Genomic DNA, 16,794 nt, shown 5'->3' with positions numbered 1-16,794 from the left:
CAAGAAACCCGGAGGGGCCAGAACCAGGCCAGCCAGGGGATCCCCCCTTGAGTCAAAGGGGGCATTGAGCGGGGGCCCAAGGAAGCGCGGAGGGGGGGGTCCCAATTCCGAGGAGAGGGAGAGGTAAGTTTGGCCCCCAGCGCCGCCGCCGTCCACCAAAGCGAGCGCTTCGTGTCGCTGGACGTCGATGCCGATGAGCTGGTAACACTATCTCAAGCTCCGCCCTTCTGATTCGACGGTACCACGAAGCCCACAAAGCAGCACCAACAAGCTCTCCTCGTTGCCATGGAGCTGCTAGAGCGCCGCCACCTTCAAGTGCTTCTTCCACAAGGCAAGACACAATACTAGCTGGAGGCCAAGGAGGGCTGGCTCGCCGCCTCCTTTTCTTGTTTGCGGATCGAACATGGTGCCAGTGCGAAAAGCCACTCACTCACGTGAGGAAGGACCTTCGACGCAATGAGGCTAGCGCCGCCGCTGGTCATCTCGGACGCGGAGCTGGAGCAGTGCGTGGTGAGCTGCATTTCTTCGCTGGATTGACGGAGAGCTTTCGTGTCACATTCCAGAAGCTGGGATTAGAGCGAAATGAAGGATCAATCCATGGGAAGTCCGTGAGCTCTGAGTCGAGGAACACTACAACACGAACTCAAGTCGAGGAACCACCCTTCTTGACTACGAATTTTGTGTAGCGGATGATCGCTACGTCAATGCAATTTGGGCCCACGAGAGCCGTGGCCGAGTTGGAAGGTCCCGGGTATAAAGTAGAAGCTCTCGCTTCTTCACATTACACATATTCTCTACGCTCTCCGCAAATGGCTCCTCGTCTCCTCACACTTTTGATCTTGGTGGTGGTGACTCTGGGAGTGATCGAAGTGAGTGCTCTCGATCCTTGTTCGCCATAACTACCTCTGATAGATAGATATCTCACGTTTTGATCTACAATCTTCCATTTTAGATAGACATCTCAATGTTTATTCCATGCTAGATATATTCCTTCTCACTTTCCATGCGAGATAGATATCTCACGTTTAGATCTCAATTTCGCAATATCTCACGTTTGGATTGATAGAAAGATATCTCGATCACGTGGTTATCTCAATCTTGATCCAGATGTTTCAAGTTTGATCCAATGTTTTCTTACGTGAGTGTCTGTTTGTTGTGCAGGCCCAGTGCGATTTCTCCCGATCCTGCAGCGGCATAACTTATGGCGGCAGCACCCTGATTGCAAACTGCGTGAACCAAGCCGGTGCCACGGTGCGCTCGCAGATTGATCTAAACACCTGCGTGGGCAACAACAATGGCCAGCTCGACTGCTCGAGCGGCTACTTCCAGTCGTGCGCCGGTGTCCAGTACTCGGGCACCACCGTCAGTGCGACGTGCCCCAGCGTCTCCAACCAGCCCATCTTCTCTTCGCGCGACCTCAACAGTTGCGTCCGAAACAGCAATGGCAACCTCGAGTGCTGCTGAGAATCGCATATCTCATGTATGCGGTGATTAGAGGCTGGTTGTGTAGTAACAATTTAGGCCTCATGAAATAAAATGCAGTGATGATCTCCCGAGTCCTTGGCTAAGCTTTAACTGTTCTATGATTTTTGTCAAGAGTAATGAGAAGTAGTTGTTTTATTTGTATGAGTGTACAGTTCGTCATGGCAATGAGCTATAGATGTATGAAATCAGTAGATCATCCCGAATGAAATAAATTATATAAGTTTACAGCAATGAGCTATAGAATGAAAGTGTAGAAATGAATGAAAATAACAAAAATCTATTGCTCATTGTCATTAAACTTATATAAAAGAATCTTTCCCAGAAAGAATGGTCTTTGCATGGTCAGTTGATCTTGTCTACAAGCAGTAATACATACCTCACCAGCAATTGGAGCATCCACTTATATGGCCCTGTTCCTTAAGCTCTTGTGACCTTATACCAGCATTATGATTCCTTAGAAAGAAGGTTGAGTGACATCTCCATCAAGAACCTAGCAACCGAAGCCTGTCGTCGATTATAACTAATATTTCTAATATTGCATTACCCTTTGACTATAACTTGGGAACTGATGGCTTTCATCCATCACCAGCATAAGTAATAATATCTTTTTAAATGCTTCTTGGTCTGCTCTTGTTATGTTCTTGCTATAATGGCCATTGTCACTCACATCAAACACATTTAAATTAATTATATATTTCTAGAATTCACATTTATAAAATTTTGTAATTTTTTGCTTACTTTTTTATATTTTTATATACAAATAAATATGTTTTATCTGTTCAATATATTAATATATGGTACTTTTAATTTTTTCGATTTTTTATAATCATAATTGTAATCTATAATTTTTATTATTTTTGAGATATCTTGAATCATGTATTATTAAAATTTAACATTAGTTTTTTAAAAACTTAATACTGTATATAGTATGGACATATTTAATTTATTTCAGAAGTTTATATATAGTATCGCACATATAGTATATAGTTTCTTTAAAAATTAAGTCAAAGGTATATATATATAGTCAATAAAAAATATAAATATTTAATATATATTAAATACAAAATATAATAATACCAGTTTTTTTTATAAAAACATATATAGCCTATGTTTTTTATTGATCTATTATTAAAAATTAAAAAGAAGACAACTCATAATTAAAAATGTGTTAAAGTTGTTAAAACACTTTTACTTGCAATACGGTATTTTGTATTGAGTAAGTATTCTTGGGCAAATTACATATTGTAAGCTTAGGAAATAACTAATACCAAATTATCTACTTTGTAGACTCTATTAAACCACATAGAAAAACACTTGTTAAATATTAATTCCAAAACTTGACATTAGCAACTTCTTGTCAAGAGAAGCAAAAGAACACAAGGCCACCCTTCATGACGATTGTATCATTTTACTTCTACCTCTACTTCTATTATTTTTATCTCCCTCTTTGTGAAGATAGACCTATGAAGGGGATCTCATCTCCACTATTACTATAAAAAAAAATGGTATATATTCATCCACTTATAGACTCAATTTGAACCAACAGAATAATAATTATCAAATATTGATTTTATATATTTATCATCTCTCTGTATTTATTGGAGGTACTTTTTACCATCTATGCTTGTTGTGAGATTCAAACACTAAACCTGATTTGAACCCAAGAACAGCTATGCATATATTTCTTCTAGTAGTTCTGAAAACAAACCCATGAAGGAGATTATTGCCCCTCATTCCCACCATTAGCCCAAAACCTTATATATGAGTGACTAGTCCAGATTGAATCCAATCTCACGGTCTACTATAACAATTATAATATATACCATCATTAATAAATAATATTATGCTTTTTGAAAATGCTTTTCAAAAGTATGCTCCAAAAAATTTAAATATTAATTATGTTTCATTATTACTATTATATATGTATAGGTTCATAATATCTTTCTATCATTCTTTCTGATTAGCTTAATATGAGACAATATCACTAGATAACCTCAATAGTTTTGAGCTTTATATTAAATGCAAATTTGAGGTTTTGATTTTAAAATCATGTTTAAGTAGATTTAATATTTATATTTTTAATCCTATATTTAATATTTATTCTATGCTTAATACATTGTAAAAAAAAAACATTAAAAATCCAAACTCTCCATAGCAGCAAAAGTCGTGATATGAACCACACACTTTCTTGCTTAGTAGGTGACTTACACATTATTGCAATTGCTGAAGGTGCTATACATAAGGATGGCTTGTTGGCTGATTTTCCATATAAAAGTTTGAGTTATAGTAATTATACATGCTTTTGTGAAACTTTATCACTAACACCTCAACATTAATGTGATTAGTTTTAAATAAAAAATGCTGTAAATTGGTCTATAAATTTTTAAATAAGTATTTATTTGAGGTTCTACCTAATAAACAAGATAGAGATTGTGGAAAAGTTTACATGAATTGCTAATAACACACTAGATAATATTTTAAAGCTAAGAAAATAAATCAAAAGCAATGGTTTTGATTTTCTTCCACAACAGAACTTCTTGTAATTTTTATCAGAATATATATATAAATTATAAGATTTTATTTTGTTTTTAAACTTTCAAAACCTTACTTTGTTAGCTGAATAACAACGAAGGTGGAAAAGTGTTTCCGAACCTGACACATGCCATGTGAAATATGGGAGTAAGCTCTTTGGCAAAAATCATTCTAAGCTCATTGCCACCGACCCAAAACTTAGATTAAACCTACATCACATTTATTTGATGAGATTTAAGAATTTCTCGGCAACACTGGAGGTTGCCATTGCTGTTTCGGACGCAACTGTTGAGATCACGAGTGGAGAAGATGCCCTGGCCGGAGACACTGGTGCACGTTGCACTGATGGTGGTGCCCGAGTACTGGATACTGGTGCACAACTGGAAGTAACCGCTCGAGCAGTCGAGCTGACCGTTGTTGTTGCCCACGCAGGTGTTTAGATCAATCTGCGAGTGCACCGTGCCACCGGCTTGGTTCACGCAGTTTGCAATCAGAGGGTGCTGCCGCCATAAGTTATGCCACTGCAGGATCGGGAGAAATCACACTGGGCCTGCACAAACAGACACTCACGTAAGATCTTGATGCATATTGATAGATAGTGAGTGAGATATCTATCTAGCGCGGAAGAACGAGATATTGAGTGAGATATCTATCTAGCATGCCCCTAGCATGGAAGAAGAACGAGATATTGAGTGAGAAATCTATCTAGCATGCAAGATGAAGTGTGAGATATCTATCTCAGATCAAAACATGAGATATATCTCCAAGGACTCTACATTCTATAACACGAACCACAGGAATATTCTGAGAATATTCCATGGCCTGTGGGATTTAAGGATGTAACACCTTAAGGGTTGGGAGGTTGGCTTAGGGTTCGCTCTCTTGTTTGTTTCATTGGTATCGGAGTAGCACGTTCTTTTGGGGATGGCGGGTGAGCAAGACATTGATCCTGATGAGGAGTATCGTTAGTGATGATAGCCATGACGATGTGGAAGAGACTCTTGATGATGTTGTTGTGCGGCAGAGATGCCAAATTTCTGAGGTTCAGAGTGACATAAAGGAGGTTAAGGATTCTGTCAATCTCATTAAGGATTTCTTGCTTCGCATGAACCCTCAAGGGTTGAATCAATCTCATGTCCATGATTACCATTGGTACGTTAAGCATGCCAAGGATTATAGTATCGTGGAATGGAAATCATCACCGGATGTTTGTGATAGTCAAGAGGTTAATTCTTGGTTGGAATTGTGGGAAAGTTGTTGGTCTCACAATCCTTGTAAGGATAAGGTGAAGATAAATTTTTTTGTGACGAAGCTTACGGGCCATGCTTCTTTGTGATGGAAGAACTACATTAAAGCTAATCCAAAGCTGACTTCTTAGATTGATTTAACAAAGGTTTTCCGTGCTTCGTTTGTCAAGAAGTTTGAAGAGGTTGATCTCATGAATCAGTTGTTAGAGATTCGACAGGGGACTTTGTCTTTGGATGCGTATGCCCGCAAGTTCCATGATCTTTGCCTTAATCTCATAGGCACCTATAATGAGCTGCTAAAGGTGCAATGTTTCATCAAAGGATTGAGCTCGGTGGATGTGCAGCAGAAGGTCAAGAAGGATTTTCCAGCAATATTGACTGATGCTATCACTAAGGCTCAGATCTTTTCGCCCGAACCGTCAGTCAACTTGGTGAACTCTGGTCAATGAGATGGTCTACGGAGTAGTCAACGTGATGACCAGCTTGCCAATGCTTCATATTCAGGGAAGAAACAATCGTTGTTCCGTTATGGCTCAAAGAATGAAGATGGCAGTGAGGCTAAAAAATTTCGTTTAGACCAGCCAGAGAAGGACAAGGTGGAGGGCAATTGTTTTCGTTGCCACAAAGTTGGACATCAGAGCAAGGGTTGTTCTGAAGGGGTCAATGAATGATAAGGTGACTGTGGTGGAAATTATAGGCAATGATGTGAGTGATAGTGCTTTTGGGGCTGTATTGCTTCACATTAGGCATTCTCTCACATTCATAAGCCACAAGTTTGATGCCACACAGTGGAATTGACCTAATCAAGGATGGCAACATTATCTATATGGATCAGACTTCCATGTGGATTCAGACCATCAGTCTCTTCAATATTTCAGTCGACAAAAGGATCTTCGAGGCCATCTTGCTCGTTGGCAAGAGTTCCTATAGGAAATGTTTATTAAGATCCGGTACAAGCATGGAGGTGACAATAAGGTGGCTGATACGTTATCCAGGATGGTAAATTCTATCTCTTTCGTGAAGCTATCCAACGATCTCTTGGATGAGCTTAAGGAGTTTGCTAACTTTGACTCCTTTATCACTGATATTCGTGTGAAGGTTTTGTTGAGGGACGCCTTTACGGATTTGAAGGGTGACAAGTTTGCGTCATTCAAAATACGAGATGGAATCCTAGTGAAGAAGGGACGTTTAGTAGTTCCTCGTGTTGACAAATTCATCAAATGGATTTTGGTTGAGTGTCATGATGTGCCAAGTGCTAGGCATCCGGGGGTATTGAGAATGTATATGTTGGTGAAGAGGCATTTTTTTTGGCCTGGGATGAAGTCAGATGTTGAGAAGTACGTACGTGGTTGTTTGACCTGCCAAGCGGTCAAAGTTGATCATCAAAAGCTTGCTAGCCTCTATCATCCTTTACGTGTACCCGAGAATAAGTGGGATAGCATCTTGATGGACTTTATCACTAGTTTGCCCAAAACCTTTCAAGGAAATTATGCTATTTGGGTTGTTGTGGATCGTTTTACGAAGATGGCTCACTTCTTCCCTGTGAAGACAATGATAAAAGCTTCTGAATTGGCTCAGTTGTTTGTAGACCGGTTATTCAGTCTCTATGGTTTGCCGGGTGACATTGTGAGTGATCGGGATCCTAAGTTCACATCCAAGTTTTGGCAAACGGTCTTTGAGAAACTAGAGACTAAATTGAGCATGAGTAGTGGTGAGCATCCACAATCTGATGGGCAGACAGAGTGCATGAATCAGCTATTAGAAGATATGCTACGGTTTTTTGTGGGAAACTTGACTCGACAGGGAGTATGGGAGAAATACTTGCCTTTACTTCAGTTTGCTCACAATAGCGCTCATCAATCTGCTATTGGCACATCTCCTTTTATGGTGATGTATGGCTATGAGCCTAGGTCTCTTGTGAGTTTGAATTTGGCTTTGGTTCAGGTTCCTCATGTTTGTGATTTCCTAGAGGATATGCAAGACAAGCTTGAGTTGGCAAAATTGAACATGAGGCAAGCTCAAGAACGAGACAAAAGATTGGCTGATGAGCATTATCGTCATCAAGAGTACAAAGTTGGTGACAAGGTTTTCCTTAAGCTGTCGGATGCACAACGGTCTCTAAAAGGAGGTGGCAGTGCTAAGTTGTCTCCACGGTATTGTGGACCTTGGACAATTTTATAGCGTGTAGGGGATCTTGCATACACTTTGGACTTGCCAGTTAGTTTGAAGATTCATCCAACGTTCCATGTGAGTAAGTTTAAAGTGTGTTTACACTCTGGTGATATCGTGGATCAGTCCATCATCTAGGTTCCAGAGATTGATGTAGAGAAGGTGTAAGCAACCAAAGGGAACGACTCGAGAGACAATCCATAGGGTTCAAATATAAAGGGAAAGTGTAAGCTCTTAAGTTTAGACTTCCCAGGAGGTCACCCAACCCAGTACTATTCAAACCCAAGGACGCTTAACCCCAAATATCCCAAGACCCTTAACCGATTGGAAAAGGGGGTGCACTCTTGTTCATGAGCCCTTTCCCTCTATATTTGAACCCCATGGACTGTCTCTCGAATCGTTCCCTTTGGTTGCTTACAGAAAGAGCCCATGAACAAGAGTGCACCCCCTTTTCCAATCGGTTAAAGGTCTTGGGATATTTAGGGTTAAGCATCCTTGGGTTTGAATAGTACTGGGCTGGGTGACCTCCCGGGAAGTCCAAACTCAGGAGCTTACATTTGGTATCAGAGGGGCCTCGAGTCCGACTCTGTTGATTGGCTAAGGGAATCACACCACATGTTGATTGACATTTGGCTAGTCCAGTTTGCTCCCGTTGGGCTCAACCCGAGGGGTAGGGTGTCAAGAGAGTGGGGCTCTCGGGAGCGTTGTGGCTCTCAGCTTTCGTTCACGAGGGCGTGAACTTGCAGGGAAGCATGGTGGATTATAAGCAATCAAAGGGAATGACTTGAGAGAAGATCCATGGGGTTTAAATATAGAGGGAAAGGGCTCATGAACAAGAGTGCACCCTTTTTTCCAATCGGTTAAGGGTCTTGAGATATTTGGGGTTAAGCGTCCTTGGGTTTGAATAGTACTGGGTTGGGTGACCTCCCGGGAAGTCCAAACTTAGGAGCTTATAGAAGGCTGGTTCGGCCAATATTCTTACTCAAAGATTGGTGAAAACACGCCGGAAAACAACTAGGGATTTCACCACGCTGGAAAACAACTAGGGAGTTGTTAGTTCAATGGAATGGTTATTCCATGGATGAAGCTACATGGGAAATTGAGGATGATGTGAAGAGAGTGTTTCCGAGTTTTGGTTATGACTTGGATAACATTCCTGAGGAAGGGGAGAATTGAGTTCTATAGACATATTACTATATGATTTGAGCCATTTATTCTATTCTCATTCTCTTATTTCTATGACTGTATTGTCATGTGAGAAAGCTATATTACTTTCTTTCTTTCGTGGCTGTTTGTCACGATGTTAGTGTTGCCGTTTGCACATCTTTTCTCCATGGCCGTATTGCCTTGGACTCCCTTCATATGAGGCTCATTTGGCTGGGTCATGAGGGAGGGGAAAATAACAAGAACCACAAAAATATTCCGAAAATATTCCATGGCCTGTGGGATTTAAGGCTGTAACACAAGTTGGCCTAAGGTTTGCTCTCTTGTTTGTTTCATTCTATCACGGCAAAAAACCTTAAGGGTTGGGAGGTTGGCCTAGGGTTCGCTCTCTTGTTTGTTTCATTCTATCACGGCAAAAAAGGATCGAGACCACTCACTTCGATCACTCCCAGAGTCACCACCATCAAGATCAAAAGTGTGAGGAGACGAGGAGCCATTTGCAAAGAGCGTAGGGCATAGATAAGATGTGTGTGTGTGGAGAAGCGAGAGACCGTCTACTTTATCGCGGTACCACATTCCAGAAGCAGGAATTAGAACAAAATCAAGGATCGTTGGAGTCCAGACGAGGAACTTAAACCCTTCTTGACTAAGAGTGTCGTGTATCGGATCGCTTCGTCAAGGATTTTGGGCGGCCAACTAGAGCCGTGGCCGAGTTGTGTTTTTCTCCGAAGGCTCTTCATCAATCCAGAGAAGAAATGCAGCTCACGAGGATTTCCACGCAGTGCTCCAGCTCCGCCTCCGAGATGACCAGCGGCGGCGCTAGCCTCACCACGTCCCCGGCCCCCGCCGTCAGAACGATCAGCCCTTTGCTGCGAGCCGCCGTCACCAGCGGCGCCGCCGATACGTCCAGCTGAATCCCAACCAGCAGCCCGGCACCACGGACTTCTTTTACGTGCGCGAACGGTGCCAGTCTTCGCGTCAGGAGCTCTCGCAGATGGTTGCCTTTGCCTGCGATGCTGTCTAGAAAGCCGGGCTCTTGGAGACGATCGAGAACTGCCAGAGCCGCGCTGCAAACCAGAGGACTCCCGGCGAAAGTGCTGCCGTGATCGCCTGGAACGATGGCGTCCGCTACTGCTTGAGTCACGAGGACAGCTCCAATCGGCAACCCCCCAGCAAGCGGCTTGGCCAGAGTCATGATATCCGGCTCTATGCCGTATGCTTCGTGAGCCCATAGCTTTCCAGTTCTGCCGAGACCGCACTGGACCTGGAAGTTTTTGGAGGAGTTGACGAAAGAAACAAAAAGAGAGAGTACCTCGTCAAAGACTAGGAGAGTTCCAGTGCTGGAGCACAGCGCTCGAAGGCCTTCGAGGAAATGGCCAATCGCTGGATAGACACCGCCTTCGCCCTGGACCGGCTCTACAAACACCGCCGCGGTTCTCTGCTGCTGGACGATCTTCTTGGCGGCTTCCAAGTTGCCGAACTCCACAAACTTGACCCCGGGCATGATTGGCTCGAACGGAGCCCGGTACTTGTCCTTGCTCGTCAGCGCCAGGGCTCCCAGAGTTCTCCCGTGGAAGCTATTGGAGAAGGCCACGAAGTCTGTGGCGATGGGCCCTTCCACCAGAGGAGGAGATGCCTGCTTGTCACTCTTCTCTTTGGCTTTCACCCTCTGGTACTTTCTCGCAAACTTGATTGCGGCCTCGTTGGCCTCGGTGCCAGAGTTTGAGAAGAAGACGCGATCTGCAAAGCAGGATTGGACCAATCTCTCTGCGAGTCTCACCTGGAACCACCATGAACAGAAGAAGTTTTCCATGCAAACACATCGAGAAGAGATTTCATACCTGAGGCAAGGAGTGATAAACATTGCTGACATGCGCGAGCGTGGTAGCCTGCTCCAAGACGGCTTTCACCCACAGCGGATCGCCATGCCCCAGGGAATTCACAGCGATCCCAGCCGCCATGTCCAAGTACTCCTTCCCATCGATGTCGTAGAGCTTGCATCCATGCCCCCTCACAAACGCCACTGGAACTCGATCATAAGTGTGGACGAACAGCCTCGCCTCGGCATCGATCACGTCCTGGCTACACTCGAGCGGCACTCGCTGCTGCTGCTGCTGCGTGGCCGCATTTTGGCGCACATCCACCGCCAGCACTTTCTTGGGCAATCTAGGGGCGAGCTTACAGCGAGCTCCAAATCCCGCCCGCGACAATGCCACTCCCCGATGCTGCTGCTGCTGCTGCTGGTAGAAAGAGTCGATGTAGCAGCCATTGAGGCGCCCCTGACCGCATGCCATAGCTGGCGCCTCCCTGATGCCCCCAAGAATTGAAGAACCCTATAAACCACACTGCCACTGCCATTTGCCCCTAGTAAAAAAGTACAAAAACTTTTAGGGTTCTTCCCGCAATCTTTTTCTTTTCTTCCTCTCTTGGAGTGTCTCCTGCCCGGCGAATTGGTTGCACGAGAATGCCAGAATCTCTAGCCCTGGCGAATCACGACTGCATTCGCAGCTATAGCTTGGAGCAAAGACACCCAAGTGCAAACCGAACTTCGTCCATGTATTTTACTTGGAGCTTTCTGAGATTGGAGCTCGATTTTGGTCTTCTCAAAAGTGTGTGAGCACTCATGCACTTTCAGTCACTACATCCCCCCTCAAAAGTGCATAACTTTGACAGCTTTGCATTCTCCAAAGCACATGAGCTCTCCTCCACTTTTTTTCTCAATGTGTGGGATAGAGTTGATGGATGACGAAAGGTTTATCTTTGTCTTCTCTGGCAAGATTGATAGTACACCCATGATGGTTTTGGTTGGCTTGGTGATTTCTTCCATAAGTCATTTAGTGGTATGCACTTTGCAGTTATATGAGATTTCATATACACATCCTCTTTGTATGGTATTTATAGACCAAAAGTGAGATACATGCCCTATTAAGATCGGTTTTTGTTAGCGATCCCTCAGGAAAAAGTCATGATAAATAAGTGTGTGATAGAGATGCTATATTTATTCTCCCCTTAAACTAATTGGAAAAGGGGTAATTATTTGATAAAAGAGTCTTTAATAACTATTTTATCCCCATTTATCGACTAGAAGTGATATACATGCCCTTAAGATGGGTTTTTGTTGGCAATCCCCTTAGGAAAAAATCATGATGAATAAGTGTGTGACAAAGATATTATATTTAAGAGTCATTTGAAAATCATAAAGCCCATAGGTGTAATGCATAGGTGACTATTGACTAACAACCTCTATTTCTAAGGGAACCAACACTTCCATTTTCACATTAAATCTATCAATCTTTCTATTGTGTAGATTAGTTATTCCATGTAAAACAATTAATTATCCACCCGTACTGTAATCCTATGATAGATACCTTTGTCTGTGGAGTAATCTTTCCATTAGTTATCCACCCGTACTGTAGTCCTATAACAGATACCTTCGTCTGTGGAGTAATCTTTCCATTGTGTAAATCAATTATTCCATGTGAGGCAATTAATTATAGAGTAATCTTTCCATTGTGTAAATCAATTATTCCATGTGAGGCAATTAATTATTCACCCGTACTGCAGCCTTATGATAGATACCTTCATCTGTGGATACTCTACACAAGAGGAAGGACGTACGCATGGATGCTCAATATGTATAATTTCAAATTTAAAGGTAGGAATATACCTTGCTCAAAGGTACATTATATTTTTAAGTAACCATTAATCAATGGGAATTAAATCCATGCCATTTACTCCAATACCACATATAGCACACTTTATCTCTCTCCCCTTAAGCCAATTAAAAAATGGGCAATTGCTTAATGAAAGAGCCTTTAGTGGCTATTTTATCCCTATTTATTCCCCAAGATTCTACGAATCTATGATGACAGTATATTCAAATCTCATCCCATGATCACATACGCTACAATAGGTTGCAGAGCCACACTTTAATCCAAAACCAGATGATATCAAGTATTTTACAATTAACTACCATCCTCTGAATAATGTTATAGTTGTTAATTCCTATCTTTTGTTATGGGTTGATGATTTAATGAATGTGCTTTGGAACAATTGATATTTCACTATCTTGGATTTAACTTTGGGTATTAGCAAATACCTATGGATCCAATTGATGTTGCAAAGGCATTTAAAATGTTGAAAGGTTTATATAAGTTCACAATAATACCATTTGGGTTAATAGGAGCTCCTGCCACATTTCAACATATTATAGATGAGATGGATGAGATGGTTGAGGGGTTTGAAGAATTTGCACATGCTTATTTTGATAACTAATTGATCCATATTGATAGCATGTAAGAAGATTAATTGTGTCATGTGGAAAAAATATTCAAAAACTTGAGAAACATTAAGCATCCAAAGTGCAAATTTGGGCAAGCTTAAGCATCCAAAGTGCAAATTTGGGCAAGACTCGTTGAAATACTTGGGCTTCGTGATCTCCCAAGATAAAGTGTGGTTAGATCTCGAAAACACACAGGTTATAGATGAATTTTTAACCCTTCAAAATGTTGTTGAGTTGGTTTCACTTAAGTTCATGCCCAAAGTTATGCCATGACCCCCATACCTTCCTACTTAGCACATCGGTTCTTAGGATAGTTTGTTTTGTGCCAAGGTTTTCCCAAATTGCTTTTCCTTTGCATAATTTTCTTTAACAGGATATAAAGTTTGTATAGTCTTGAAAATGCTAGAAGGCTTTTGAGGAGCTTAAGAAGTTTTTGATTTCAACACTAGTTTTGAGGTATCTTGATTTCTCTTATGGGTTTATCCTTTGTACAGATGCTTTTGACATAGATCTTAGTGCTGATATAATGCAAGATTTTTGTGATAGCTCCAAATAATAGTATTCTATTGTTTATGCTAGCCGTTCTCTCACTAATATGGAAAAGAACTATTTTGCAATAAATAAGAAATGTTTGGCCATTGTATGGGCATTTTCAAAGTTCCAAGCATATCTTTATGGATTTGATACATTGCTTAAAATTGATTATACAGTTATAACATCAATTTTTAAGTGTAAGAATCTGTAAGGTTGGTTAATAAGATGGGCATTAACACTTCAAAACTATAGATTCACAATGGTGCATCGCTTTGGGTATAATATGGTTGATGTGGATGTTTTATCTCATACACTATTGGTGGTGGCACTAATGGAGGGTTTGCCTTCTCCACTTCAAGAGAATATGTTGCCTAGCCATAAGCAAGTAGTGATTGCTTAGAAGGAGGAGCCTTGGATCTATTGGTTGCAAAATGTGTTGGATGGCAATGAGCCATGTGATGATTAAAACTTTTTTGTATATATGCCAAGAAGTTTAATATTGTCAAGGATATGCTGGTATATGTTAGTGATGGTGCTAAATATCACTTTGTTGCACTAAAGATTTATATCAACCAGTGGTTACAATTTTTCCATATTAATCCCATGTTTGGGCATTTGGGATATCACAAAATATTAAAAAATGTTTAGCATTAGTTGTATTGGCCTCAATTACACCAAGATGTTTCGAAGTATATCAAGACTTGTTGTTAACATTTTAACATATCCACAATGCCAACTAGGGGGTTGTTAGAACCAATTCAAGTTTTACAACCATTTGAATTGGTTGTATATGACTTGATGGGCCATTTTCAAAGTCTACTATGGGATATTAGTATGTTATCATTGTATTTAATTACCTTGCTCAGTGGGTTGAGGTGTGTGCACTATTAAATACAATAACAAATTCCATTGCACAATTCCTTGTGCAAATGGTATTATAATGACATAGTTATCTTAAGCATATCCTTTTGAATCAAGGTTGTGGCCCAACTTCTGAAGTCCTTAAAGTGTTAATGTTGGGGGCTCAATATTAAGCAATTCTGTACATCAACTTATCATCCTAAGACAGATGGATTGATGGAATGGCTCAATCAGACATTCAAAAGAATGCTTGTAAAATATATAAATCCACAGTATTTGAATTGAAATTGGTGGTTGTTATATTTCCAATTTTGCCATTTTGTGTGTTATTTGGGAGAAAACTTGTTTTGCCTCCTACAGTTGGATTGATACTAATAACTCCATGCTATCTAGAGGGGAATGCATGGTTGGAGTATTTGGATCATATTCTACCTAGCGACCTGCACTCAAAATTTAAATTGATAATAATAATAAGAAATAAATATCTAATGAAAAAACAGTTGAAAGAGCAGGATTTGAAAATGCACCAATAATATCATGTAAAGGATATACTCCTGTCCTTATGCTTATGATCTCATTGAAGAATAATTTATCAATTATTATATAATTTAACTATAACTATTACTATGTAGACTTCTAAGCTTCACAATTGCTATTGTTTGCAATAATTTTACAAAAGTCTAAGTTTAGGAAGATAGTCAATGTCTTCTTCTTGTTTCATCTTTATTTCTAGAATGCATGTTTTATGTGCTACCACAAGCATTAGGCAAGAACATCCCCACAAGCAGCATTCATATAAAGCATGTGCAAGGCTTTGGCATTTTGCATACATGTTGACAAGTGTACTTGTGATACTATGACACAGCCATAGCCAATTACCATATTCCAAACATTTGACTTTTGACTTTTAATGGTAGTGGGAAGCTTGTCATAAACCCTGTGAGTAACCCCGTGAGAATCCTTCAATGCCGCCCACATTTGACATATATGGATTGCCATCCAACACTTCCACCTTTTTCTATAGCCTTCTCCATAATATCATCCTATTGTAGAAGTGAGTTCAAAAGTCCCAAGAACTTTCTGCAATGGTTACAAAATTTAAATGTCGTACGTTCTTCTCCATTGTCCACAAGTCCTAAATTATTTACTTACCTAGACTTATTTTAACGGCCAATGGCTGGATAGACACCACCGTCGACCTGGACCGGCTAGATACAAACACTTCTTTGCTGCTGGACGACCTTCTTGGCGGCTTCCAAGTTACCGAACTCCACAAACTTGACCCCGGGCGAACGAAGTTCGAACGGAGCCCAGTACTTGTCCAGAGTTCTCCCGTGGAAGCTATTGGAGAAGGCCTCGAAGTCCGTGGGGATGGGATCTTCCACCAGATGAGGAGGAAATGCCTGCTTGTCGCTCTTCTCTTTGGCTTTCACCCTCTGGTACTTTCTCGCAAACTTGATTGCGGCCTCGTTGGCCTCGGGGCCAGAGTTGGAGAAGAAGACGCGATCTGCAAAGCAGGATTGGACCAATCCCTCTGCGAGTCTCACCTGGAACCACCATGAACAGTTAGAAGAACTTTTCTTGGACCTTCCATGCAAACACATCGACAAAAAGATTTCATACCTGAGGCAAGGAGTGATACACATTGCTGACATGCGCGAGCGTGGTAGCCTGCTCCAAGACGGCTTTCAGCCACAGCAGATCGCCATGCCCCAGGGAATTCACAGCGATCCCAGCCGCCATGGCCAAGTACTCCACAGGAACTCGATGATAAGTGTGGACGAACAGGCATCGATCACGTCCTGGCTACACTCGAGCGGCGCTCGCTGCTGCTGCTGCTCCGTCATTTTGGTGCACATCCACCGCCAGCACTTTCTTGGGCAATCTAGGGGCTAGCTTACAGCGAGCTCCAAATCCCGCCCGCGAAAAATGCCACACCCCGATGCTGCTGCTGCTGCTGCTGGTAGAAAGAGTCGATGTAGCAGCAATTGAGGCGCCCCTGACCGCATGCCATACCTGGCGCCTCCCTGATGCCCCCAAGAATTGAAGAACCCTATAAACCACACTGCCACCCTAGTAAAAAAGTACAAAAACTTTTAGGGCTCTTCCTGCAATCTTTTTCTTTTCTTCCTGAAATGGGAGCAGGCTCTTGATATCTTCACTAAAATAGCGAGAATGAAAGCTAACCTCCAATTTGTATTGTGGTATGTGGGGAGCGTATCTCCCAGAAATTCCACCGGTTCGATTGATCAAACGTGAAATTCCTTGAGGAACTGCGGTGCTTGGGCCATTTACATCCACCTGTGGATCAAACATCACCATGGAAGTGAGAGATTTCTATCAAATTCCTCTTGTACCCTTTCAAGGAGTGGGAAGTGTGGCCCAAATCGAGTCGAGACCGTCTCTTGGAGTGTCTCTTGCCCGGCGAATTGGTTGCACGGGAATGCCAGAATCTCTAGCCCTGGTGAATCGCGACTGCATTCGCAGCTATAGCTTGGAGCAAAGACACACAAGATCAAA

The 16,794-nt window shown here is 41.8% G+C and overlaps 3 protein-coding genes across 3 annotated transcripts; 1 reads left to right on the top strand and 2 right to left on the bottom strand.

The window, feature by feature from the left end:
• The first annotated feature begins 807 nt into the window (after nucleotides 1-807).
• Nucleotides 808-1,558, top strand: LOC9633414 (cyanovirin-N homolog). The gene is made up of 2 exons (XM_024665505.1): nucleotides 808-869; nucleotides 1,162-1,558. The coding sequence occupies exons 1-2, from the start codon at nucleotides 810-812 to the stop codon at nucleotides 1,462-1,464; spliced, it is 363 nt and encodes a 120-aa protein (XP_024521273.1). The 5' UTR covers nucleotides 808-809; the 3' UTR covers nucleotides 1,465-1,558.
• A 7,535-nt stretch (nucleotides 1,559-9,093) lies between these two features.
• On the bottom strand, nucleotides 9,094-10,943 carry LOC9633413 (acetylornithine aminotransferase, mitochondrial). Its single transcript, XM_002991697.2, has 3 exons — nucleotides 10,439-10,943; nucleotides 9,910-10,377; nucleotides 9,094-9,861 (listed from the first exon to the last, which is right to left on the bottom strand). Exons 1-3 carry the CDS (start codon nucleotides 10,889-10,891, stop codon nucleotides 9,337-9,339), a joined length of 1,446 nt encoding a protein of 481 aa, XP_002991743.1. The 5' UTR covers nucleotides 10,892-10,943; the 3' UTR covers nucleotides 9,094-9,336.
• Nucleotides 10,944-15,482: 4,539 nt separating this feature from the next.
• LOC112342914 (acetylornithine aminotransferase, mitochondrial-like) lies at nucleotides 15,483-16,017 on the bottom strand. The gene is made up of 2 exons (XM_024665533.1): nucleotides 15,928-16,017; nucleotides 15,483-15,821 (listed from the first exon to the last, which is right to left on the bottom strand). Exons 1-2 carry the CDS (start codon nucleotides 16,015-16,017, stop codon nucleotides 15,483-15,485), a joined length of 429 nt encoding a protein of 142 aa, XP_024521301.1.
• Between the last annotated feature and the right edge of the window lie 777 nt (nucleotides 16,018-16,794).

The sequence above is a fragment of the Selaginella moellendorffii genome, unplaced genomic scaffold, assembly GCF_000143415.4.
Source record: "Selaginella moellendorffii unplaced genomic scaffold, v1.0 SELMOscaffold_123, whole genome shotgun sequence".
Classification (NCBI taxonomy): Eukaryota; Viridiplantae; Streptophyta; class Lycopodiopsida; order Selaginellales; family Selaginellaceae; genus Selaginella; species Selaginella moellendorffii.
This window is presented reverse-complemented; position numbering and strand designations above follow the sequence as displayed.

Excerpts from the sequence above, each read along its gene's own strand:
- LOC9633414 (XM_024665505.1), top strand. The coding sequence starts at position 810 with ATGGCTCCTCGTCTCCTCACACTTTTGATCTTGGTGGTGGTGACTCTG. Across the intron at positions 870-1,161 it reads TGACTCTGGGAGTGATCGAA|GCCCAGTGCGATTTCTCCCG; the intron begins GTGAGTGCTCTC and ends TTTGTTGTGCAG.
- LOC9633413 (XM_002991697.2), bottom strand. The coding sequence starts at position 10,891 with ATGGCATGCGGTCAGGGGCGCCTCAATGGCTGCTACATCGACTCTTTC. Across the intron at positions 10,378-10,438 it reads TTTATCACTCCTTGCCTCAG|GTGAGACTCGCAGAGAGATT; the intron begins GTATGAAATCTC and ends TGGTGGTTCCAG. Across the intron at positions 9,862-9,909 it reads CTCTCCTAGTCTTTGACGAG|GTCCAGTGCGGTCTCGGCAG; the intron begins GTACTCTCTCTT and ends AAAAACTTCCAG.
- LOC112342914 (XM_024665533.1), bottom strand. The coding sequence starts at position 16,017 with ATGGCGGCTGGGATCGCTGTGAATTCCCTGGGGCATGGCGATCTGCTG. Across the intron at positions 15,822-15,927 it reads AGGCTACCACGCTCGCGCAT|GTGAGACTCGCAGAGGGATT; the intron begins GTCAGCAATGTG and ends TGGTGGTTCCAG.